Raw genomic sequence first — 27377 nt, 5'->3', positions numbered from 1 at the left:
GAACTCAGCTCTTGAACACATCGAAGAGAGATTTGGAATGAGTTTGCTATCGTGGAATTAAACCAATGCTAATTTATATTACAGAAAAAAACCAAAAATTCCTTGTGCACATTCCGAGGGATGAATGGATAGCTTGATAGGCAGTTGGGAAAGAAAAAATAAGAATAGCCATATGGTAGGGAACAGCACTTCAGAAGACCCCAGGGAATGGATTATAAATGGCTTAAAGGGTCTAATCCACTTTACTTCCAAAAGGCCTCACATAAACAAGGCTAGAACGCACGTCAAATAAAACCCCCATGAAATTTTAGCGAAAAGTCATATTTGGTTCCAGAAATGAATCTCCTAGATGGAATCATCTCACAAGTGGCAAATTTCACAAAGCCAGAGACAGTCTGAAATAGAAGTCATGAGCTAACCTGATCCAATGAACGGGAGCAGAGATGGCCATTGCTGTAGAAGAGGCATTCAGACACGCACTGATACTGCGCTGAGTTTAAGACTCGCGTTCCCATTCAACTGCAAGCGCAAAGGAACGAGACAAGCTGGGAAAACCTGAACTTCCCACTGTAAGAGGAAACCTCGCTGAGTAGGTGTTTGGTTCCAGAAGAAACAAAAGGGGACTGACAGAGCAAACGTGCAGCCAAGCCCGCACAGATTTCATGGCAAATCAGCATTAGATCACACCTCCTCCAGGTTCTGATGTATTCTGCCGAATTGTACACCATCGTACAACAGAAATGACTTCAACTGCTTCGGCTGACTGGCAAAATCTGACTCAGCAACACAAATCCACCTGCACTCTCCAATGAGCACCCAGATGGAGTGGTCCTATAGATGAGGTCAGTGATGACTGTGTTAAAGACATTTCTTTGGAATGATTTGATTCTTAAGAGCAAAATACGCCTGTAAATCAACAGACAGTGAAAATAAACACTTATTTAAAAGCAGAGAGTTGGAACACCTCTTCGCTAAATGCAAGACCTCTGCCTGGGGATCCCACTGTGAAGACTCCCCGTCCTGTGCACAAACACCACCCCATGTTTCAAACATTATTTCCAGTACTTTTCCTTTAACATTGTCTGTTTCTCTGTACTGAACTGTAACACCTCACAGGGGCTCCAAGCCCCATCCAGCCTGGCCTTGAACCCCTCCAGGGATGGGGCAGCCACTCCTGCTCTGGGCAGCCTGGGCCAGCGCCTCCCCACCCTCATAGCAAAACATTTCTTCCTACGATCTCATCTCAATCTCCCCTCTTGGAGCTGAAAACCGTTCCCCTCATCCTATCCCTGATCCAGAGCCCCTCCCCACATTTCTCCTATGATTCTTTAGCCTGACTTGTCATTTTCCTAAAGCCTTTCAGTTAGTGACAAGCTCCATAGGGCACCGCTCTTGCCAGGATAATGGAGATTGCTGTCATACAAATAATTGCAATTATTTACAAAAACAGGAGACATACCACAGCGACATAAAGTATCTTACGTGCCTCAGCTTGGAAGTGCAGCTCTATACGCTGCCATTCCCTTGATTATGGAAATGAACACACAGAATCCAAACCTCGCTGCGTTTCTGACAGGTCATCAATAAAAATGAAATGTACTTGCATCAAAGTCACAAGGCATTTATGTAAATCCAAAAGCAGCTTTCCAAAGGGCTGTGCGCCAGCACTGTTCCAAATGAAAAGACGCAGGGATAGATGTTGCCACAAGGTAAAACAGGATTAGGAAAGAAACCTCAGTCCTAATTCCAGGGCTCAGCTCCTTCCCGTGGCTTCATCGCAGGAAGAACCACCACAAAACGAGTGTAAGCTGGGGTTAGAGAGTACGATCTCGAGAGGTCCCTTCCAGCCTGGATGATTCTGCGATTCTGCATTAATGCTTTATGCTTTCTCCCATGTTTTACGTTGGTGTATGGGGAGTACAGGTGCATTTAGACATTAAGGTTGTTAACACCTATTTTCCAGTGTTTCTCTGCAGAGCCAGAGCTTACTCCAACACTTCCTACCCCTTCAAGGGAAGAAGGATGCTTTTTGAGATGGCTGAACAGGTTCAGGCCAATAAAGGAACAACACACAACATAAGCCTGTGAGCATAACAGCCCATGGACAAGCACAAGAAATGAGTTTAAACCAGATTATTAGAGGCTATGAACTGCACCTCCACCAAGTACCCAAATGAGTTTTCTTCCAAGCAGATATTCATGACATTTTGTTCACCAACAATTATTTAAAGAAGAAATTACATACAGACTAGTATGACTGACTTGAGAATTACGTTTCACACCTCAATAACACAGTCTGTACTTCCTAAAGACTGAAATTGAGATAATGACAGGTCTCAATGACAACACAGATGTGGAGAATACCCTTCAACATCCAACCCTATGACATGCTGAAGTAACGATACTCATTATATAAGAAAGAAAATACCTTTTCCATGATGCTAAATTAAGTAAGGGCAAAGAAATCCACTGGTAAGTCAAGTGGCACGATAAGAAAGATGTTTTAAATACAATACCAGCCCTGTGAGGATTCCATACAGACACACAGGGTGCTATCTACAGCAATTAAAAATACATCAGAAAACCAAACACTTTAATATATCCAACCGAGAACAGCCCCATTCCGTTCCTTAAACAGAATCCTTCCTTCCAAAGGCGAGCTGTTATTTTGTTTCTATGTCATCATTTCACACGACCATTCTCACATTCCTCTCCAGCAGACTCCAGACACCAAAGGAAGGCTTGGCAGCCTCCCCCACCCCTTCCAACCCTGACACTCCTGCCAGGATCGCGCTCTCCCAAGCTCACTCCCTTGGGGCCGCACACAGCAGCTTCCAGGAACATCAGTTTGCGTTGCTGTCTAATCACTCAGGAATGTGCCTTTGAGCAGGGAAAATGGGGTAAAATCAGCCATTCCTCCGATGGCAAGACCTTCAGTCTCTGCATGGTCACAAGAGACCTGTGCAATCTTCTTGGAGTCATAGAAGGGTTTGGGCTGGAAGGGACCTCAAACCCATCCAGTCCCACCCCCTGCCACAGGCAGGGACACCTCCCACTGGATCAGGGGCTCCAAGCCCCATCCAGCCTGGCCTTGAACCCCTCCAGGGATGGGGCAGCCACCACTTCCAGCCCCTTCAGCCCCACCATTTGGACTCACTTTCAGCAATGCTCTCTGAGGCCTTGCTTTCCCACTTATGGAAAAATCCAGCATCATCACGTTGTTCGGAACATCACAGCGCCAACAAGATCCTACCCACAACTGAGAATTCACATGTTTTTAAGCTGCTCACATCAAACGGAAAAGATCTCATGTGCAGAGTTTTGACAAGTCTTAAAGCAAGGAGGTTTAGTCAAGAGTTTTCTACAGGAGATGATAATTTAAATGAATTTAAAAACAACAACAACAAAAAAAATCAAGCAACTGCTGCCAAGCTGAGCCTTGGCTCTAACTTTTGCTGGAAGTGCTCTGTGGGCAGGCAGCTGAATGGATCGCTATACAGCTTGAGCTGCTGGCATCCAATTATTTCCGTTTCGCTGTCCTTTGGCTGTGCACGATAGCTCAGCTTGCACACAAAAAGTCGGTTCTGCAAAAGAGTATCTGTGCTGAACAATGTTTTAATGTTCATTTTATATCATCTCTGCATGTTTAAGAAAATGAGTCTTTTAATAAAGCTTCTTGCCTTGTCTGACTTCCAACTACAGACCCCAGGCACAGATGTTAGATTCCACAGCAGGAAGGTGATTTACCACCACTGTGGCATTCCAGAGGAGCAGATTATTGAACTGAAACCCAAACATTGTAAACCAAACCGTGCCAGGCTTGGCCTCCTGTCTGAGGGGTAACCAGACCTTCAAAGACTTTCCAAAGTACCTGAATAAAGAATAAAGGAATAAAGATGGCAGCAGCCTCTCTGTACAAACTTCACCCTTGGGTAGAGATGACTGAGTTCAGAAACAGCAGGGGGGTTTGAACTGCATGATCTAACTACCTGAAAGGAGGTTGTGGAGAGGAGGGAGCTGGGCTCTTCTCCCAAGGGACAGGGGACAGGAGGAGAGGGAATGGCCTCAAGCTCCACCAGGGGAGGTTCAGGCTGGACATCAGGAACAAATTTTCACAGAAAGGGTCATTGGTCCCTGGCAGAGGCTGCCCAGGGAGGGGGTTGAGTCACCTTCCCTGGAGGGATTTAAGGGCCGGGTGGACGAGGTGCTGAGGGGCATAGTTCAGTGTTTGATAGGAATGGTTGGACTCGATGATCTGGTGGGTCTCTTCCAACCTGGTTATTCTATGATTCTATGATCTGTAAGGTCCCTCCCAACCCTAACTATTCCATGATTCTAAGACCCAGTGTAGGTAGAAACCACTCCTACTGGAAAACCATGCTTTTACCATCGAAGACAAGAGCCCTGGAGCCAGTTGCTGCCAGATACAGGAAAATGTACTGGATGGCTGACAGAGCTGGTTAGGCACAGCCACTCAGATGAGAGAAAAGATACTGCTTTGTATCACACTACATTAACCCAGTATGGTTTCACACCTTTAAGAAGTTACCTTGAAGAACTCTTCTTTCTACATCAGCCACTGTAAGTTATTTGCCCCTACTGATGCACAGTAAGAACAGCAGCAGCACAGGACGCTCAGCTCCTCTCAGGATCACATCCTCGTCCACCTAAAGACGCTCAGGATGCTGCCCCACACCTGAGTAACACTGCACTAAGATCCTTTGGATTTTCCTAGTTTCTCACAGCTGTTAGATGAGGGATTGCTCGCCTGAGTGTATCAGTAAGTGACACAGACATCTACAGAAACTACAGGGGACAGTGGTTTTTACCAGCTTTTTTGTCTTTCCTTTTTTAAGAAGCTAATAAAACTCCAGACTCTATGGCTTCCACACAGAGATCACCCAGTGAGAAGTTGCAAGAACATTTTTATTTATTTTTTTAAAATGGCACATTTTTCATTATTTTCCTTTGACAAATGCTTTTACACGTCATCTCCCACATTTTAATAGAGCTCGGTTTAAGCTTGAGCATATTACCACCAGCCAGGTCTGTTTTCCCCAGACTGCAGCAGGAGCTGTCGCTGTTAGATTGGTTTAATTTTTTGACTCATGTCCTCGCAACAGCTCACCGACACTAGTATACGCCACCATCCTTAAGGCGAGTCAAGTTAAAACCAAAATAATCAGGAAGCCCACAATACACAAAGAAATATTAACAAGGATTTCTAATATGGTGCAGAATTATAATTTTCTTTCAACAAATGGATTAGCTGATGGATTTGGAGGCAATTAGAAACACTCTACAAAAGAGACACAGCACAGCTAATAACATCTTACACGAAGCAGAACGTCCAAAGCTCAATTGATGTGACAATCACAGCTCCAGCTATTTCCATGTGTCTGGACACACACTGGCACAGAAGTGTAACGCCAAGAACTTCCAGGCTGCTCTTCGGTGAAGGTGTCAAAAGCATATGAATGAGATCCTTCATAACCCATAAAATGTATTACTCCTCTCAAGGGAAGGAAGAATAAACAAAAAACCCAGGCTGCAGTAAGATCAAAGGCTTAAGGGTGCACTGAGGGCTGGGGAGGTGTGCCTGAAACCAGAATTTGAGCCCTAGTGCTCACTGCATCATAAATCCAAACCCACCGTATTGAACTGTTTGCCAGATTTTAAAGACAGAATTCCTAAAGAGATGAGTTTCTGAGCTGCCTTTCCAGCCATCCCTCCCTCCAGCGGGTGTAATCACTCGCGCAGGGCAGCTGTTATGCATTCTGTTTAAACTACAGAGAAAAACAGTATCTCTAAGAACAGCAAGAGAAGACACTGAAGGATCATAAAGGGAGGATTGCAGGAGCAGGAAAGCACAGGAGTAGAATTTTCCTGCGATCTCAATTTACCTGTGTGTACAAAAGCCTCTTCGACAGCCCTCAGTCCTGTGCTAGAGGCAGCAGTGCAACAGTGATACAGCCCAGGGCTTCAATTCCAGTGACAAAACTGCTTAAGCCTTAAAGTGCTGGCAAGTCTTAGGCAGAAATGCCTTCCACCTGGCAAATTCTGCTCTCTTCACACGGCAACGCTGAGCTGTCCATGCCCACAGCTTAGCAGCCACTGGACTAAGGGTGCAAAGCCAAGTGTGAATAACGCTGCATCTCAACCACAGCGATGCATGCAGATCGTGCTCACAGGCAAAGCTCTGTCCTCTCCTCCAAACGCTAAACTGGACCAACAATTTAGATTTTGCTCAATATGCCATGGTTTTAAACAACAGTACATAAGAAAGGTAAACAAGGAACTAGAACTGAAAAACTCGCATGACAGCCAAGATCAATCTCCTCCTGCTTAAGCCTCATACACCATCCCAGTTTGACCTACCTAGGATCAAGGACAGATGCCAACACAGAAAACAGACAAGTACATGACCTCGATCAACAGAAGCATAAATCAATTTAACGCCCAGCCGTAGCATCTAGGGGCAGATTCTTCTGTTTAACGCACATGCACTTACGCTGCCATAAAATAGGGGGGAAAATGATTTGGTGCCTAAGTTCATCGGGTCAGAGAATCTCCAGTGTAGGCAAAATTTGTCTGCTAAAGAATTGTTACAGAGAAAGATAAAAATCAAAGCCTGCTGACTGAATATTAAAAAAGTCACCCATTGCAACTGAGGACAAAATTGGTTCTACAGCAACAAGAGCTACAGGCATGACACCAAACTATAGGAACTGTGCCTAATGCAGCTACCCCGAGAGACATCCTCCACCCACCAGATTCCAGGTGTAGCGACAGCAAACCACAGGTGAGGGCAGCAGGCTCACAAGTGTCTGTATCAAACAATACAGTCAAAGCTCTATAGCACTGAAACACAAATAGTTAGACAGGTATTTTAATGATTTTTCTTCCCCGCTTCTGGATCAAGTGAAGACAAAGCCCAAACCCAGTAACAATTACCACAGCAAGCAGAAACTTCTGCCCAGACAGAGCACTTGGAACAGCACAAGCCAGCAATTGTTTGCGTAAAGAACACTATCTTTCTGCTGTCTAAGCTCATTAAAAACACACTCAGGAGGCCTGTTTCTGGTCGGAACTAACATGCAAGGTGATCTTGTTATCAGCCAGTACCTCCTGGGACATCCTAAGCCCTCACTTCATCAGAACAGAGATAATGAGCTGCAACTGCAGCAATAAACACTTAAAGAATAACTGGTTAATGACAGGGTAAGAATCATGAGGTCTCTGCAGTTCACATTGGAATGATTGAGTGAAATGATCTTCTGCAAGAGGCTGAGGAACATAAAAACCCACACCAGGTACTCATCCTTCTCTCATCATCACACTACTAAGGAAACACGTACGATGCTCGGCATCACTCAAGTCCAACTTGAGTTTTACTTTGAATCACCTGCTTTGTTTCCCTTGCTCTTCTGAAAATTGCCACAAACTGGGAAAAACAAACTCGCAAAGTTTGGTAACAGATGGTATGAGAAACGTGGTATCTGGTCTGGGCATGGAAGCATGGATTTAGTCAGTTCTGTCATTTAGTTAAACAGCAACAAAAACCCTACAAGAACATGACTCACTGTGAATCTGAAAAAAACATTACTGGTGAAAATATAAATGAGAACGTATTTTTCAGCTTCCTTGAAGCCCAGCAGTCAGATACAACCATCCAGTCTTGTATGTACAACCGACCAGCGTGCCAGGGCTGCAGTGGGCACACACTCTGCCTACCGAGTCCTGTGCCATTTATCCAATTGTTCAGTTCTTCGGTATTTTCAGCCTTTAACAACTCGTCCTGCATGAGAAAATGATCTCCCGGACAGAGTTCCTTGCTGCTGACCTGTGTCACATTAAAAAAAGGCAGCCTATACCATGAGGATTACACAGAATTCATTGTATTTACTACCGATCTTGTGGGATCTTCCTGTCCATTGCAGGGGGTTGGAACTGGATGATCTTTAAGGTCTCTTCCAACCCAAACTATTCTATGATTCTACTTCTTGGCCATTCCCATTTTATTCACACTTTTTCAATCCATTTAACACACTCAGGTTGGACTATTTGGGGGCTTTTTATAGGCACTATCCATCCCAACAGCAGGACTCGGCTCAACATCATACAAGTTTGCTTCCAATAACATGGAAGGACTTAACTGTTCCATTTTTCTATGCACATATAAAAGGTGAGGAAGGACATGTGCAAAGCAAGCTTCTAAAATTCTTTCCCTTGAAAATTTATAAGCATAGTATTTTCCATCTGTTTCTAAAAAATGTCATATAATAAATTACTATTCCAACTTCTGTTCTGGAAAGCAGAGCTTGTTCTCATCATCACCCCCCCTCCTGTCTCTACCCACCTCCGTCATCAGTCCTGATTGATTATCCCAACAGAACAAACCAAACAGACGCAGATACGCTTCAGCAATTTTCCCCTTTTTTGGCTGATTTACAATTAGATTTGGGATACATCCAGAGAACGGCATCCAGCCCCCATCAGCCTCAAGAGGACAGAGACCATTCCCAACCACTTGTGGCCACGTTGGACACGATAAAGTTATTAACAATGCATTTATACAGCCATAGCTGGAATGGTAATATCAACATTTCCCAATTGCTCAACAATATCACAGAATGACACGATGTCCTGAGTTGGAAGGGATCCCCAAGGATCACCAAGTCCGACTCCTGTCCCACACAGGACAAACCCCAATATTCACACCACGTGGCTGAGGAAGTTGGCCAAATGCTTCTGGAATATTATCAGGCTTGGTGCTTCCCTGGGGAGCTGTTCCAGGGCTCCACTACCCTCCGGGTGAGGAACATTGTCCTGATATCCAACCTAACTCTCCCCGGCACATCCTCTTGCCATCCCCTTGGCACTCTTTGTTTTCGCAGCAGGCAGAGAATCAGGCTTTCGTATTTCATATGGACCTATACGTAATCTAAGCGCAACAGCAAGAGCTCTCGAGTTCAGACAAAACACTTAAGAGAAGCTTCATTCTCTTGGGCAGCACCGGATTCAAACACCCACCAGTTCTGGATGCAAAGTCAACAGAGGCAACGCTGCAACACTGCTTATATTATAGCTCCTCCTCAGCTTAATGGAAAACAAGACTAGATGAAGAAAATAAGGCACTGTTTGTCAGAACAAAGCCTTATTCAAAATTTATTCTCATATAGCATCCTAAAATCCTCCCCTACTGGCTTGAAACCAAGGTCCATATGCGACTCATGCATTTATTATACAAGGCCATCAAAGGCAGCATTTGATGGCACAGACAAAGCAGAAAAAAGATGAGAGATTAAATTGCTGCACGTCCTCCTCAAGCACGAGCTCAGCTGAGCTAGCTTGCTCATTTTCTACCCTGCCACAACTGCAGTCGGAACACCTACAGCCTTTGTAGACACAGGTCCCCATTTCAGCTATCCAATACCAGCTGGAATGGGAAATTTCTTCCCAGCGAGCCCAAACTGGCCAACTGTTGACTGAGGCAAAGACCACTCCTAATGTCCTTCCCAAAAATAACATTGTCAGGGATGACAAGGGGCCACGCTGGCCCAGCTCCTCTGATTATGCTGTCATCTTTGTACTGCACACGTAGAGGTTGGCTCAGCAGGACACAGAGGGGCTTTGTTGAGAACTCTTTGCGTATCAACGTCACAAAAATAACTGCCAGGGCCATTTCTATCCTTAATGCTGGGATAAAATATGTTCACGTCACGTCCAATGGCCTTCAGCACTATCATGGTGAATCACTTTGATGCTAACCAAAGATAGTATGGTCATAAACCACCAGAAATACTCTTCTCTTCTCCTTATCAGACTGAGCTTTTGAATGCTGAAATGTTTTGAAACACAATTATGGGAAGCCCAGCTGTCCATCGAACCCTGCTCGCACTAATCCATAGGACCCATTTCTTGTTTTAACATCAAAGGATGTTTAAGCAAAGAAGATGAAAAAACTAGGCAGGTATTTTTTGTGATATATCTCCCCATTCTAAATATTTAAAGACTATGCTTATGAATTTTCTATCACATGCGAAGTACCAGTTCATCACCTCACTTTAAAGAACAGGACCGTGAAGGTCACCGTATACATACACATAAGATAAAAAGAGAAGCACTACTGATCATCTTGATCTCGTTCACGCTTCCTACTCCCAACAGTAAAAATCTCCCACCTCAATTCACAAACTGCATTTGGTGTTTTTTTCCAGAGAAAGCAACTTGATCAACAGAACAATAAATCAGTGCCACCTAGTGGAGTCCCAAATGTTAAGCTGGACCACAGCTTCCAAATTAGACCTGCTGCTGCACTGTCTTTAATTTAGGAACTCTATAACTATCTACATTAAATGAAAGCAGAAAAAAAATCAATAGGGGATCCCTGCAGTGCACACTGCTGAGCAAATACATCCGTAGAAAATGTACTTAAGTCTTCCTCAACTTCTAGATATCCACAGGAGCCACAAAAGAATACCAATACTATCTTCAACGCCAGCAGAAACTCATCTTTAGAGGTTCCCGAGCACGCAGCCAACAGCTCTGGAATTATTTTAAATATGAGCTAAAAATTAACAGAATGCTCACTGTAACGGAAAACAATATTGCATCAATCTATTTTCCCAGTAGTTTTGAAAATAAAGTATAGAGTGGTTATGTATGGTACGTACCAGTATCATTGGGAGGTTTAACATAGTGACATAATCACATCTTATTAACGAAAAACTCACTTGTTGTGTGATCCTGTATTTTTGGCTCAGCCCCACTGCAAGGGCACCAAGACTTATCTGCTACGTGAAAGTAAAAACTATCACCATTAACCCACCCCTGAGTCAATTCAAGCAGCACTCTGCTTCTGTAAAGAGTGAGGGTTGCTGCTAGATGCTCAGTAGAACGAGAACACCAAGTCTACCTGCAACACCGCACATAGAATCATAGAATCAGAATAACCAGGTTGGAAGAGACCCACCAGATCATCAAGTCCAACCATTCCTATCTTTGTTAACACTTGTGTTCAGAATCGGTTTGAAACTTGTCAAAAGCAATGCTGTTATCCCGTGCTCACAATGCGTGAGGAAAGCGAGGTGACCAGCCTCACCCAGTGTTCTTCACACCAGAGAGGAAAGAAACCCAGTGCAGAAGAAAATCCCAAACCAGTTCAGATCTTTAACCTTACACACCTCAACAACTGACTCTTAAAAAACTAATACATCTCAAAACATTATCTGATTTCTAAGGCCAGGTGCACAAAAACATCCCACAGAGTGCAAGTGCCATGTCCCAAAGGAGGAAAAAGTAAATCAGATGATGCAATGGAGCCTTCTAATGCCTAACGCAACAGATAAAGCAGCAGCAGTGTAACCAAAGCTACCCCTATTTCACTGGACTTGCTTCCGATTCCTGTAACTGTGATCATGACAGGAAGCTGGTAGTGAGGGTTGGAACTAGATGATCTTTAAGGTCCCTTCCAACCCAAACTATTCTATGATGTGCTGTCCAGGGTGTCCCGTAGGGTAACAAGACCAGACTTCACTTATAAAAACATGAGGCGATCACAAAAGCCTTTGTCCAACAACCAATATGAGAGCGCTTCTCTGCCTCAGGACTAACAAAATGAACTCAGCCCAAACAAAACAGGAGCACGCAGCACAATATAAATCAAAATATCATCAGCTGCGGTAATGAAATTCCAGGCCAAGCACAAAATACAACAGCTTCCATTGTTAAAACACAATTTCTGGGTTTTATGCGATTCTAAGGAAGGCTACGCAAAAATGGAAGCTACAGAAGAACTACCTGGCACTAGAATTGACCAGGAGGATAAAACACGACTTACAGAGCAACACAAAAAAATGGCAATTCTTTGGAGAAGAAGCCATGTATCCAACCACCCATCCCTTTTTGCTGGTGTAAGCTATGAATTCTTTTCTCACGTCCCCACATTTTACTGACTTTGCAAAGGTACAGGAGACCACAACCACCGAGCAGAAGCACTTCAAACAGCAAGTACAACACACAGATGTCTGTGAAATAGCAAGATATGGTCAAGAAGTGGAAAGATACTGAGCCACCCTGAAGTTACAACAGGTTGATGCTTGTAAAGGCTTCCACATATCCAAAGAGTGAATTATACATCCCATACACAACAAAGATTACGTTTTCCTTCTGAAGCGTTTGTTCTACAGGCTGCCACCTTAGCAAAGCACACATTAATTTTACAATTATGTCCAACATTCAGATGTTCCAATAGGAATAGCGAGTCCCACAGAGCTTACATTTGCAAACGCTCTCATTTAGCTCAGATATGGAAATCTCTGAATTTACATCAAATATGTAAATGCAGATACTTTAAAACACTTCCGATCTGATGCAGTGTCAGGCAGAGATATTTTTAGTCCTAATCCATTTAAAGTGCTAAATTCCAAGGGAATCAGCAGCATGGCTTTCACTCACCACTTCAACTGAATTCTTCTGGTCCCACTACTCACTGCAGCCTCCAACAAAAAGGAGAGAAAATAAAACCCTTCAACAGATAAGAAAGCATCTTTGCCCTTTGTTTTCTAATACTTGCAGGTACTTCTGTACGTCCCAATAAATAATAAATCATAACCACATTTGCACACAGAAAACACTGCAGAAACGCATAAATAATGCAGCGCCTTAACACACGAAATACGTTTGTGTGGGATTTGGTGTTTTATCTCAAACCTTATTTGCATCAAACTAGTTCAGGTTCATGAGGCACAACTAAGAGAAACTCACAAAAGCTTCCGAGCACGGCACTGATTCTTCTCTAGAGCCGCCACGGCCACTGCAGCTCCACAGCCACTGGGAAACAGAATCACATGTGCATGGATAACCACGACAAGAAGGGACAGTGACTTGGGACACACGGGGATTGTAATTTCATTCAGGTCTAGACCCACTCTCAATAAACAAGTATTTGCCCTACACAGATGGTTTCTTCTAACCAAAATGACCTTTGAAATCAGAGCACACTGACTTTCATCTCTAGATAATTGGCATATTCAGGCTTTTCTTTGGGGGTGAACATTTTCACAAGGCTGAGAGCAACTACAGCAAAGAGACAGCTCAGCAGAAACGTGCACATATTAAAAAGAAAGGGATTGCTTCCATTTGTTGACATTACAAGAATAGCACAACATTTAGAGTTTTCTCATTTACCACAAGTCATCATTTTAGTAATTAAATGATGCAAGTACAACACCAACAAGCTTGGGCCTAAAAAGTTTAATTCTGCTATTGTTGTAGAAGCAAATAAACCACTGTTATGGATAAAACCAAATATCTGAAGTGTTCACCCTTTGACTATGCACAGAGGATGGGAAAAATACAAGGTAAGCCTCCTTCGGCTACTGTTTCAACAGTTTTTGCTCCAAATACTGAGACACTGAATATTAAGGTTGAGAAGATGTCCTATTTAGCAATAATGGAAACGTTACAGCTTCAGAAAACACGTATTAAAAAAACCCACAGTCCAATTAGAACCCTTCAACACACTGCAAGTTACCTGCTGGCAAAGAGACCGAGTAAAAGAAGAAATCACACAGGTATGACTTGATGCATTATTTGACGATGTCCAGATTTGCCAGTGGTAAGCGAAGAGGATTTTTGTTTTTACAACGGAACTGAACTTAAGTGTGAAATACCAGGAAATGTTGACAAACCAAGTGCTTTAAATACTAACAGTATGAGGTTTTAGAAGAGCTGAGAGCATCCAGCCAGGAAAAGATCACTGTAAACATAAATTTTCTATATTTTTTCCTAACCACCTCCACAACAAATCACTATTAGAAACAGCAAGTCCAAGGCATTTTAGTTTGAGCAGTAAGGCAGTTCCTGTGAGGGGGAAAAAAGCTTCCTCCTGAGACTACTTCTTTCCTCTTTCTATTAAATCCCTATTTTTCTCAGCAGGTGCAACGTGACCACGCTTCATTCCACCTGTTACTGCTCAACATGGCCCCTCAGGACAGCATCTCAGCTGGGATGGGATCCATCCTGGCCGCTCCACACGACTGTCGCAGACACGGCCCACAGCTCTGCACACGCACCTGAGCGCAGGATTTACCTCCTACCACATAAGAGCTGATGGAACAAGAGCACAGCCATAAAAAGCACACTTCTTTGCTAGGAATAGAAGCACCCTACCAACAGAAACACCCATTTTCAAGTACTAGACAAAATAACTTTTATTCTATTAAAGAGAAACATTTCGCAGTATTGCCTTAATCGAGAGCTGACATTCATGCTAGCTTGAAGCGGAAAATTACAGTCTTTTCCTAGATACAAACAGAGGCTTACACTGCAGCACTTCATTCTTTGCTTTATTTTTGTTCATAAAGCACAAACTACTCTCAATCTGCTCGTACAAACAAAGTATTTTATGAAATATTCATTTCACAGAAAAATGGAGAATAACGATAGAGCTGACTGGCCAAAGCCCATCCACAAAAAAACCCCAACAGCAAAACTAGGAAGTGAATCCACATTAAATTAAACCTCTATTCCATCTGCCATTCCTCCTCTTAACAGGCCAGCAAGTTTTCTTAAGGAAAACTCAGCTTAAAGACCCAGGCTGAAAAAATTCTGCAGCCAATCAGCTTGTCAACTGCAGAGACAAAATCTCTACAATAACAAACAAGCAATTGCTCCAGAACTGGGAGATGAAGAACGTTCCTGCTTTTTCTTGTAGACGTATCCAAAGGCAAAGCTAGAACAGGAAAAGTGCCAGTGAGTCGAGGGCAACTCGAGAAGCTTCATAGGTCTGAAACAAGGTGTGTAGACCCCAACCGAGACAGAATGTACAGAGAAACAACCACCCAGAGTCCTAGTGACGGCAACAGGAAGAAGAGCTGAACAGGACTCATGCTTCATTCATTATGGTTTCTCACGACAGCTTTCTGGGTATCTGTTAGTTCTTGCAGTCCACAACACATACATACACATTTTATTTCCTTAGTAGTATCCCAATATGCCTGGCTTTTTTCCTAACCAACACCACCCACTTGGGAGTAGACAATAAATACTAAATGCCTTCAAGCTGCATCCCACAGATCATGAAGAGAATTAACTCCACGAGGACCTAGGGGACTAAGGAATAATTCTGTCTGTCTGTTCCCAGCCCCCAGAGGCATGTTACACTGCTAAGGGATTATAATTTGAAAACACTGGAGCTGAAATATGGTTACAGTGCTCTGTTCTTTTCAATTCTGCAGGCTTATAATAATTTAATAAGTTACTTGGGCAAGCAGCTGCTGATTATATTTGTCTAAAATGCTATACACAAGCGTCTGATGACTGTTTCTCTCAGTATTAACGTATTCAAAAACACAAAATGAAGTTCTTGAAAAATTATAATTAGCCAATACTGTCAGCACGCATTTTGCATGCTCGATCCTGAGCTGCACAAAATGAATGTTTTAAGCACATTAGTAAGTGTTATTTATACCCACAGCTCAAGAGAAAGTTTTTCAAAAGGTTATATATGAGGCTTTCAAAGAACACACAGGAGCACCCTGAGTGAGCGCATTGTTTTAGCACAACAATGCCACAGCTTGCACAACAACCCAACCGCTACGTAGCAAGGCAGCGATCATTAAAATGCATCGCATGGAAATGGAACGTCAGCATTAGTTGCATGTACTATTTGCTCTAACACTTAACCTTTAAACACTGGGGGTGCTTTATGTAAACACATGAAGAAAATAAACGTGCAGAGTAATGGGAAGTGCACTGCCTTGATGGTTTGGGGTTTGCCCTTCCACTTGGAGATGTGGTGACCACAAGGACGAACAGGCAAAGCCTGTGGACGTCTTCCCATTTCTACTCTTGAATTCATACATCACAAACCCAACTGTTCTCACTAGAACATGAACAAGCATAGAACTTTACCGGGATGCTCTCCCTGCCCTCTTGCACTAAGAGCACAACCAAACTACACAAACTCATACTCACAACAACTTACTCCACTCTGTTCAGCTAAGAAAATACCATTTTGTGTTACAGATGACAATAACAACAATATCAAAAGCTCTCTTCCTGCGATTACTCTCTGGAAAGACTTTTTCAAGTTAAAAATCAACCTTGCCCCAGCCAGAACATTATCACTTGAGATTCTTCTGCCATCTTTAGTTCATAGGAAAACCATTTCTACAACTCCTCCTGGCTGACACTGCCTCACTGGGAACCTCGTAAGATCCACAACAAAAGGAAACTCACTGATATTTTTCCAGCAGAACAAAATGAAGGTAAGCGTGTAAGAAAATATGCCCGAGTAGGTGGTAATGCAAGGGTAAGAAAAGGAAAAGAGATACCAAGGCAAAGCTCATCACTGTGTCACCTCACAGTGCTCCAAACCAACTGCTGAAGCAAGGTAAAACCACAGCACCAAGAGAGGCACCTAACAAGTCTTGATAGCCAAAAAAACCTCATCCAACCTGAAAACTACCCCAATCTTTACATCTTCCCCGTGTCTCCCAAAGGTATCACAGCATCCATAAAATGCAAACTTCACAGTGTCTGTCTTTAATGTCCAACTGCCTGGTGATGCAGGCTATCTGCGCATCGGAGAGGACCTCGCATCATGCCAGGATGAGTCAGTCCCCTCTCAACCCTACCCTCAGCGTTCAGGCTCTTTGCAAGCCGGGACCGCTCCACATGAAACGCGATGACCAAATGGGACTGTTCTTCCACAAAACACTGCGCTAATTCTCCTGTATTCAGACTTCCCACTTGAACGGAATAAAAACCCTTTTGAGAACAACAATTCCAATTCCCCCCCTCCCCCTTTTTTTTTTTCTCAGGCACACTATGGGATTCCTCAGAGCATGCACAATGCAAATAAGGGAAACGTCCTTTGAAAGGGTGATTAATATGCAAAGGCAGCCTGCTTTTCCGTGGGATGTGAAGAACCACCAACGAGCATTTCCAAATTCTGAGGTTTCTTCAATTATTGCTAGTGTTTATTTTAAACATAAGATTATGCAATAATACCGCACACATTAGGACCAATTTGCCAATATTGTGTAAACAGCACCAAACTGGCTGTTCATCCTTTGTGTCATATTTAAACACAGCCTGGAATATCCCAGCTATAATGGCACTGAAAAAAATGGGATTTAAATATTTTAATCCTTAATGGCTATCAATCTTCAGGTTACAAATACTGCATCTAAAACCCATTGCATTTTTTTAAAAGACACATTAAAGGGCTTTTTTAAAAAAATAAAACTAGAAAGTTTACAATTAAAATTAATTTCAGTGACAATTAACTTCTGCATGAATATATTGCAGACATTTTAATTATATTTTTTTATATAGTTGCCTTGGGGACAAGAGATACAGAACACGAAACACTCCAGAAAGCTCATTCAGATTTGGAGATGACAATTTTCTACTTCCATTCTATAGGGTTTTCATCACCATTTTTCATCTTCTATCACCCTGATCAACTGCATTTTCTATGGTGGTGTTGGACTGATGGCTGGACTTGATGATCTTGGAGGTTTTCTCCAACCTTAGTGATTCTATGAATAAATCAAATGGTCTTTCCATACGAAAAAATGAACCATTTGAACTATATTCCAAGTCATTCTACTAAGTTTGTGCTAAATCAGGCAACTCCCAGGTTTCACACCACACCCTTCAGAGCCCTTAGCTGCCTTGTCATAAGATCTAGGATACAAATAGCTAGAGGATCAGCTATGTCACGCATCACATTACTGTCACTAGCCTAAACTTAATTTTCTTGCATCAGGTTTACATATATAGGACCTCATGCCCACCATTACGAATCCCGAGCAGAAATAGTGGTAGGATCGGTATCTGCCGTTCCCCAAGTTTGGGTTCCACCAAAGTCAAGTTCACCACAGATCCTTATGGACCTTTAGTACCTGAAATTATCCAGACAGCGAAGAAACACAGAACCCGTACTGGAGGAAAAGTTAACATTTAGAGACTTGAACTGAAAATCCCTCTCTTATTTTAAAATATGAGGTCTAATTTTGAACGCACAGTAGAAAGTTGAGACATCAATTTTCAGACGCAAGCACCTTGTGTTCTTCAAACAGAATACAGCTCCCTTGTTTCTGCTGCCAATACACAGGCCTAAATGATTACTAGATTTCCATACTAATTATTCACTTAAGTGTGATGGCGTAAGAATTTGGACAACTCATCCAGCTATTAAGTACAGTACTCTGTGAATACACCCCACAGCTGCTGCTTCTTCTGAGGACTCTGGTATCTTAATGCAGTTTGCACTTGCCTAACAGGACAAGCCTTCCATTGTTAGCTATTTCCTAAAAATCAGCTTTTCCATCAGCAGCTGCCTGAGGATCTGAAGTTATTAGAACTAAGGTTATTGATGTTCTACATTTGTCCAAACACCAGTTTTGCTAAAGGAGCTGTAATACAGATATTGCAACCTCAGATGCCAAAGACCATACTGAGGTCTGATCACCGATCATGGAATGGTTTGGGTTGGAAGGTACCTTAAAGCTCACCCAGTTCCAGCCCCTGCCATGGGCAAGAACATCTCCCACTGGATCAGGGGCTCCAAGCCCCATCCAACACTGAGCCAGAGACTCCCCACCGTCACAAACACTACAACTGGAACTGTCAGGTACCCCTTATAGTTTCAAATACGTCATCATCTACTCTGTATACCTCAACTTGTTTTGGCACAAGCTTTTCTTGTATTTCTCCTTAGAAGCTCTGGAAGCTGCAGGTACCACAACCTGTCTTCCCACCATCATCTTGGATATAGTGGAAGATACTGTACTTGAACTGTAAGTGAAAAGAATGTTTTAATCTGAAGTTTTCCTTGATTTTTATCTACTCCACTTCCTCTAAGCACCTATATTGTCAACTAAAAACCACAGATCACACTCATTCCGGCACTCCTCCAACACACACAAGTGCCATGTATCAGAAGGGCTCTCAGGGCAACTTCAAAAGGCAACGTTTCTAATGAGCAGCTGCATTTCAATACCATCAACTGAAAGGGCATAATGGCACTACCGCCAAACCCTCCTAATTTACATCCCTTTGCATCAGCAAGGGCTTTAAGCCATGGTAATGTGTTTTCCTAAACAAAAGACCACAGAGCCAGCAGAGATCTGACCTTCAAATTTGCTTCTGTGATTTTAATGTCTCAAAATCCATTTGCCTGGTGGCCCTTTTTTTTTCCTCCTTCCAGGGGCTGAAAGTGAAAACCAGCATATCAAGGCTATGAAACCATGGGCAAAGGACACAGCTTGGAAGGCAGAGACGCCTGGGAGCTGTAGTGCTCCCTACAAACACACCCTCAGCAAAATCCCTCCCAGATGCTCTCCCTGCGACAGAAACCTACTGCACGAAGACAACGCAATTTTGTTTCATCATTGTTTGCAAACTTTGTATTCACAATTCAGTTTTTTTGCTTATTTTATCTAACATTTCAGATCTTCAAGAGTGTTTGGAATTAGGAAAAAAAGACACCACCTTTTAACTGCACCTGGAAAATACTGTAACAGTCCCTGCTTAAATTCTTTAGAACCTGTAAGCTATGCTGCACACTTCCAAAGACACCTGCTTCTCCCAATTTGGAACATTCACAATATCTGTTTTACTATAGAGCACAACAAAACTGTTATTGTCAGATGAAACCACACTGGATTGTACCGCCCTGCAAAACCAACACTTGAAAAGCCACGCAAGAAAACCAACCAAACCCCTAGCATTGTGCATTCTCTGTACAAACAGCATCACCAGGTGTGTTAAATAATGAGTAAAAATGCAGGATGGCCTTTTAAATGAGAACATAAACTGCGCTTTGTCTTTCACTGAAGCTATTTTCCTGTTCCTTGCAGACTGATGGCAGCAGATGCAGCATCCCCTCCTCCTCCCCATCAATTCGTTCTGGTCCCTGCAGCCAGTCCAGGCAGAGCCACGCAGTTACCCCTCCTAAAAACCCCAAACAAACAAACAAACCCCAACCCCCTCCACGCCATTCTCTATCAACAAGGAACCAATCATATATACCCAGTGGCACAAAAGCCTATCTTTAAAATGTTTCTGGAGATGAGCCAAGAAAAGTGAAGGCACTTTCAGCCTGGAGAGCAGCCACAACCTTTAGAGCTTAAAAACTGGGTATTAATCATTAAATTACTATTAGATTAAATGTCCTGAAAAAAAAACCCAAACCAAAACAACAACCCACAGCACACAAAAAAATCCATCCATCCCACAAAAATCCAATGGTCAAAGTCAGAGCTTTTCAAGTTCATACATCAAGAGGACAAGAGGATAAAAGTTTATACAAAATATGCTCTAATATTTAAGAAACCATAGTTCTCAGGATGTAAATGCAAGGAAATGAGCCATCTGCTGTGTCTATAAATCAGCCTCTAAATTACAAGACAAAGTTTTCATTTCATAGTAGATTAAATAAAGCATCATTATCACTGGCCACAGGAATAAATACAAAATACGGAATTACGCTAAAAGACATAAAGGCACGCTTGTGTTCTGAACCTGCCACACAACTATCGCTCTGACAACACTCTCTTCAGGAATTCCCAACTAAATAAGCATCTTTTGCCTCCTCTTAGATTCAAGCTGCCATAAAGCTATAGGTAGGGCTTTTTAAATCAGCATCAGCATAGCTGCTCCCCCTCTTTCACTGCCACCTCCTTCAACATCACAGCTCCCAAAGCCCGAAGCAACAGCCTTTCTCTCCACATCGCAGGCTGTGGCGAGGTCAGCCGAGAAAAGAAGGTACAAGCTTCAGCAGACCAAAGCATCCTTGAGCATGGAAAGCATAACTGATGTGCTGGGTGTTGCTTTTACTATAAACAGGGCTGCTGCTTTGTTCTGGCTTTTTAATGTTTCATTTGGGTTTTGTGTGCCCCATTTTATGCTGATTTGACAGCCCGGTTCCAGCTGTGCGACTCCCTAGGCACTCCACACATTCATAATTATTCTTATTGGATAAACATATATTGGAGTGGGGCAACAGATAATAAGCAGATCATTTTTCTTTGCTTACTTCCATCTATTTCCCTCAAGGAAAAAAAAAAAAAGCTTTATCCTCCCCTCCCACAGCTGAGAAAGCCTACGTGAATGTGTCAGAGAGCAGTCTGGCATCTTACGAGGGCTGAGATCAAGAGCGGATGCGGAGATGGTGATTTGAGGGTGTGGCTGAGCGGGATGTGGAGCTGGAAATGGAAAGGCACACCACCACCACTCTTATTTGTTATATGCACCCTCCGACAGACAGCAATATCTATAATTATAATAAAGAGAAGCAAGCTGGTCATGCTTATTGCAGCCGAGAGCTGTGTCTCGTTAAGGACAGGGGTTGTGCTGATGTGAGGCAGGTGCCTTGATTTGGCCTCACTGGTGGCCACGAGCAGCAAAACCGGTGCCGGAATCGAGCCACAGCCAGAGAGCCATCGTCACCGTGTCCGCTGGCACAACCGCGGCAGGAGCAACTGCGCAGGGAGAGAGGAATCAGCGCTTTGGGAATAAGGCAGCGAGGAGTTGCAGTTACACTGGAGTGAGGGGGGAAAAGAGGGGAGCAGCAAGATCTGTAACAGCAGCGACGGGAACAAGCAGCGCACGGCAAGGACGCAGAAATGGGTGCAGGGAGCGAGCTTCGCTGGGAAGTGGTTACAGAATGGGGCTGCGAGGAGCAAAGGCAACAAATGTGGGTGCTTTGGGACACAGTGCTAGCAAAGAGGGGGTCAGCTGCTGAGCTGTAGGACAGGGAGGAAAACCTGACAGAGCCAAGAGTAGGCGCAGAAGGCTCTGGGAATGCTTCCCAGAGAGTGTGGATAAGGACAGCGCGGAGTATGGAGGATGCCAAAAGGGAGGTGGCTGGGGCGGCGCCAGCACAGGCGTGGCCGCGCACCCCCTCCCCATCGACCACACACTCCTCCCGTTATCCCCATGCTTCCCATTCCACATCCCAACCCACCATTGACTCCTCCCATTGTCCATCACCTGCCGACCCCTCCCATTATTCCACTACCCCCCTACTCTCCACCACCCACCCAGCCCTCCCATCATCTCCATGATCTCTATCACCTGCCAACCCCTCCCGCTATCCCCATCATCTCCATCACCTGCCGACCCCACCCACTATCCCCATCATCTCCATCACCTGCCAACCCCTTTCCTTATTCCGTTTTCCCCCTACTCTCCATCACCAACCAACCCCTCCCATTATCCCCACGCTCTCCATCGCCTACCAACTCATCTCGTTATCCCCATCCTCCCAATTTTCCTCCAACCCTTCCCGTTCCCCCAGTAATGGCACCAGCCGGGTGCCCCACATTCATTCTCTCTCGCACACAGGAGGGTGGGGGACCAGCTCAGCATCCTCCGCCGATCCCCACAATGAAACCAACACGACAACAGCAAATCCACCGCCTCCTCCTCCTCGCACGGCGACACCATTAACACAACGCACGTAGCATCCCCTCCAGTGGCCTTTTCCATCGCCATTGTCTGGTAATCACGGCACAGCAAGTGCGGGATCCCACAGGGGAGCGAGACGATGCTCCCCAGCGCACAGCATCCTCCTCACCTACCCCCCTCCCCTTCTCCTGTCAAATCCCCATCTGCCCCTTCCCCAGGACAATGCGCACGAATCGGCACAGCGGGAAAAGGGGGGACCCCTGCTGTGGGATGCGTGTCCCCCTCGAATCCCAGCGGTAATGACAAGGCTCACCCAAAGGCAGAAAGGAAGGGGACCCCAGCAGGGGCGGTGTCCCCCCTCCCTCCCTGAATCGCTGCGATAACGACAAGGTTCACCCGACACCGGGAAAGGGGGGGACCCCGCCAGGAGCTGTGTGCGTGTCCCCAGATCCTAGCGGCAACGACAAGGACTGTCTGACACCAAAAGACGGGGGGGCACCCCCACCAGGGGCTCTGTGTGTCCCCAGTCCTGGCTGTAAAGGGGTCTGCACCACACCAGAAGGGGGGACACCCCTAGCATAGGCCGGTGTGCCGTGTCCCCCCCAGTCCCAGCCGCAGCAGCGGGGTCCGCTCCATCCCATTGTTCTCCGGGCGCTTCCCAGGGCAGCGCCCAGCGCAGCGGAGCCCCCAGCCCAGGGCAGCGCCCACCGGGGCACAGACCCCCAGAGCCCCGGGGGCACAGGCTCCAGCCCCAGGCGGAGCCCCCCGAGCCCCAGCAGCGTCCAGACAATCCCGGGGCAGCACCCACCGGCTGCACCCCCACATCTGCAGCACCCACAGCCCCTGGGGAGCAGCACCTCCACACCTGGGGCAGCGCCCACCGGCTGCACCCCCAACCTTTGCATCACCCACAGCCCCCGGAGCAGCCCCCCCCGCTGCGCCCCCACCTCCGCAGCGCCCACAGCCCCTGCAAGAGCACCCCCAGACCCGAGGCAGCTCCCGCTGGCTGCACCCCGATCTTTAAAGCGGCTACAGCCCTCGAACAGCGCCCACCAGCTGCACCCCCAGACCTGGGGTGGCTCCCACCGGCTGCACCCCAACCTCTGCAGCCCCCCAGCCCCCGGAGGAGCTCCCAGGGGCTGCACCCCCACCTTTACACCCTCGGAGAAGCTCCCAGGGGCTGCACCCCCAGCTTTACACCCCCGGAGAAGCTCTGAGGGGCTGCACCCCCTCCTCTACACCCCCGGAGAAGCTTCCAGGGGCTGCACCCCCAGCTTTACACCCCCGGAGAAGCTTACAGGGGCTGCACCCCCAGCTTTACACCCTCGGAGCAGCTCTGAGGGGCTTCACCCCCTCAGCAGCCCCCAGGGGCTGCACCCCCCCAGCCCTGCTGCAGCCCCCCCGAAGGCAAAGCCCCCCGCGCATCCCCCGTACCTGCAGCTCCGAGCAAACACAACGTCCAGGGGAGCACGGTGGCGAGCAGCATCGCAGCCGGCGGAGGCTGTGGGGGGAGAAGGAGAAGGAGCAGCCGTGGAGCTCGGCTCGGGTGCAGCAGCAGCAGCTCCGCTCGCTCGGGTGCGCGCTCCCCCCGCGCCGTTAACGCGCGCCGCCCGCCCTGACTGACAGCGGCCGCAGCACCGCCGAGCCCAGCGCCACAGCGCCGCCGTGTCCTTCCGCCCCGCGCGCGCCTCAAGTAGTGCGGAGCGGCCACCGCGGGGACGGGGGGGGGGACACGCGGAGGAGGCGCCTTCGACCGTTGTTTATCCACAAAAATGAAATTAATAGTATCCCCAGAAATAGGAATCAGTTATTTCCCCCTCCCCAACGTCATGCTGATCAAAGTTAAAACCTTCTCCCCCAAAATTTACATTTTTCTCCACCGAAATCGACCCCGTTCTCCCCCAAAACTCACACCATCCCCAGAAATGAAGCTTAACACTATCCCACCCCACCCCCCCCAGGAAACTAACATTATTCCCACATGGGAAAGGATTATGATTCTAGGATTCTATTGGTTGGACTCGATGAGCCGGTGGGTCTTTTCCAACCTGGTGATTCCACGATTCTCTCCAAGATGAGAGATTATTATCCCCAACAAGTGAAATGAATGAATTCACTGGAGGAGGGGAATTTGAGAAGGGAATTAATTCCCTGCCCCTTCAGCCAGCACCGAAGGCGTACCCGAAGGAACCGTGCCGTCCTTTAGTTGGAAAAGACCTTTGAGATCGAGTCCAACCGTCCCCGAGCACCTCACCTGCCCAGGTTTTAAATCTCTCCCCAACGAAGGCTCCACCACTGCCCTGAGCAGCCTCTTCCACAGCTTCACCACTCTCCCACTAAAGACATTTTTCCCCAATATCCGATCTAACCCACTCCTGGTGCACCTTGAGGACATTTCCTCTCATCTCACCCCTTGCCGCTCAGGAGAAGAGCCCAGCACCCTCCTCCCCACAACCTCCTTTCAGGAGCTGCGGAGAGCAATGAGGTCTCCCCTCAGCCTCCTCTTCTCCAGGATGAACAGACCCAAAGCCCTCAGCTGCTCCTCATAAACCTCATTCTCCAGAAGGCAGGTGGGAGGCCCATGAGAGCAAGTTGGAGACCATTCTATCACCTCCCATCCTTCAGGTGGGCTTTTGGTCCATAGGATGCCAGAGCCAGCTCAGAAATCCCAGAGCCTGGAGCTTCTACGGGAACTGTTTTGCTATAGCCAAGACTTGCAGCAATAACCAGGGAGGATCTCCCAAGAAACAAGGGATAAGACAAGAGAAAATGGCCTCAAGCAGCACCAGGGGTGACTTAGACTAGTTATTATGAAAAAGTTCTTTACCAAAAGAGCAGTGAAGCCCAGGGCAGTGGTTGAGCCTCCATCCCTGGAGGGGTTCAGGACATGGCACTTCAGGAGATGCTTGAGCAAACGTTGTGGTGTTTGGGTGACAGTGGGGCCAGATGAGCTTGTAAGTCTTTCCCAACCTTAATCATTCCATGAACTGCGGGTGCAGAGATGCTCCAGGGAGGCCCAGCTCCAAAGGAGGTTGCCCACCTTCCCTTCACACGCCTCTCTTCCCTGACCACCCCAGTTCACAGGGATGGCACATCCCTGCTCTCCTAAGGAGTCATGGGTCGGTTTGTGTGTCCGTACAGAATACCTCCTCACTCAACTTGCTGTCTACGCCAGCACCCACAGCACCAACTCTTCTTCCCTGAAGACCCAAGAGGTGGTGGGCATCCAGGCACAGCGCTAATGATGTGGATTCACTACTGAATGTGCAGAAAAAGCACAATGGTTTAAAGTCTGGTTGGAACCACATTTACACGGCAATCAACAAAGCCTGGCTTGGCTTTCACATTATCCTGTGTTAACAGTGCTCTTCCAGCATCTTCCCAAATCATAGGAACAGCAAGGAGCCCTCCTTGCTTGAGCACAGTGTTTACTTCCTTTGGGAGCTGTGCTTCCAGGGGAAAAGTTCCTAGGAAAAAAATTAGAAGTTATTTTATTTAGGTTTAGCCTAGGGTCTGCATTTTCTTTTCAGAAGCATCAGAGAAAAGCACTTCAGCTGAAGTAGACCTTTGTCATAATATGCAAAATAATCTGGCTTTGTGTGCTAATTGCAGTTTCTATTTTAAAATGAAATCCAAAATACCTGGAGAAGTTGTGAATATGTAAGGACTTCTAATGACAGGGACTTTATTAAGCAGAAAACTGCCAAGTAGAAACCACTTAGGCAGAAGATTCCTTAAAGGAACACCACCCTTTGAGTCCAATTTGATACCGGTATTTCATTGATATTTTAATATAGTCAACCCATTCTTGTATTTTGCTGTTAATGTTCCCAAAGATCACTCCAGACCAGGTCCTATTCTTTTATTTCATTCTTTTCTGCTGGAGAAATCCCTTTCCATTTTATAAAAATCCTTCTCGAAAAGAAACAACAAAATTACTTATTGCATGGTGATTGAAAACATGCCTTCCCTGCTCCTTTCGGCTGCCTAGCCCATGGCCTCATATTGGATTGATTATCTGCAGGGAGCAACCTTGGCTCAACCATGCCATGTGCTAGTACTTGACTCCCTCCTGCTCTCCCAGTTCCCACCAGTCCCCACTATCCTGCAGACTTGGACTCTATTCCACACACACATGAAGTCACTCATCCAGGAAGATGCCAATATTAAAGTTTTTCAGGTCATACAGATGCTCAGCTAAGAATATTTTGGAACAGAAAGCCAACCTCTCAGAGGATTTGGTTGGGTTAAAAACCCTCAGAAGAAACAATCTCCATCCTGAAAATAGGAAGCAGATTCCTAGATATGTTTTCTCTTATCGTAATGAGAACTCCGAGTTTACATCAATTATTACCCAACTTTAGCAGATTAAATCATCTGGTGGCTGTAGAGGAGAGAGGCAGGAGGTGGGACTGGATGGGCTTTAAGGTCCCTTCTGACTCAAGCCATTCCATGATTCTATGAAAGTAACCCCAAAGGATAACAAAACACGGTCTCATGAGGTGTGGTCTTTTTTCTCTTACCCACGACCCCAGATGGAGTTCTGGCACAAGGGAATTTCTGAGTATCTAACCACTCAGGGTAGAGAAACTCTTTTGCATTCAGCCAGATTAGTGCCCAATCATTTCCTACTGAGAAAAGAGACCGAGTTGTCATTCTGTGATTAGTACTGTCGGAAATAGTTTGTAGAATTAGTCCTAGTTCCCAGAGGCCTTAGACGAGTGTCTATTTGTTTCCATTCACTGCAAAGAACATCCAGGTAGACAGCTACCTTGTAAAAATTACATATATAGCATTCATAAGAGGTTGTGGAAGCGCACAGGTCATTAGGTATTGAATGAGGAAGCTTTAACACTTAGAAGATGCAGCTCTCCATTTTTATTCGCTGCAGCTGAGATTGTGCCATTAAATATGCAAGGATTTTTCTGGTTTCCTTATTTTTATAGAGA

At 45.5% G+C, this 27377-nt stretch overlaps 1 protein-coding gene across 10 annotated transcripts in view; it reads right to left on the bottom strand.

Moving 5' to 3' along the window:
- NCAM1 (neural cell adhesion molecule 1) overlaps positions 1 to 23944 on the bottom strand; it is a 104530-nt gene extending 80586 nt beyond the window's left edge. For all 10 annotated transcript variants that reach the window (XM_069876428.1, XM_069876432.1, XM_069876429.1 and 7 more), the window contains exon 1: positions 23863 to 23944. In XM_069876428.1, coding sequence (XP_069732529.1) covers positions 23863 to 23914 — 52 coding nt within the window. In that variant the 5' untranslated portion in view covers positions 23915 to 23944. The remainder of the gene's footprint in view (positions 1 to 23862) is intronic.
- Positions 23945 to 27377: the final 3433 nt, after the last annotated feature.

The sequence above is a fragment of the Phaenicophaeus curvirostris genome, chromosome 25 (assembly GCF_032191515.1).
Source record: "Phaenicophaeus curvirostris isolate KB17595 chromosome 25, BPBGC_Pcur_1.0, whole genome shotgun sequence".
NCBI classification, from domain to species: Eukaryota; Metazoa; Chordata; class Aves; order Cuculiformes; family Cuculidae; genus Phaenicophaeus; species Phaenicophaeus curvirostris.
Note: the sequence above shows the minus strand (reverse complement) of the source record. Positions and strands in the feature narration are given on the sequence as shown.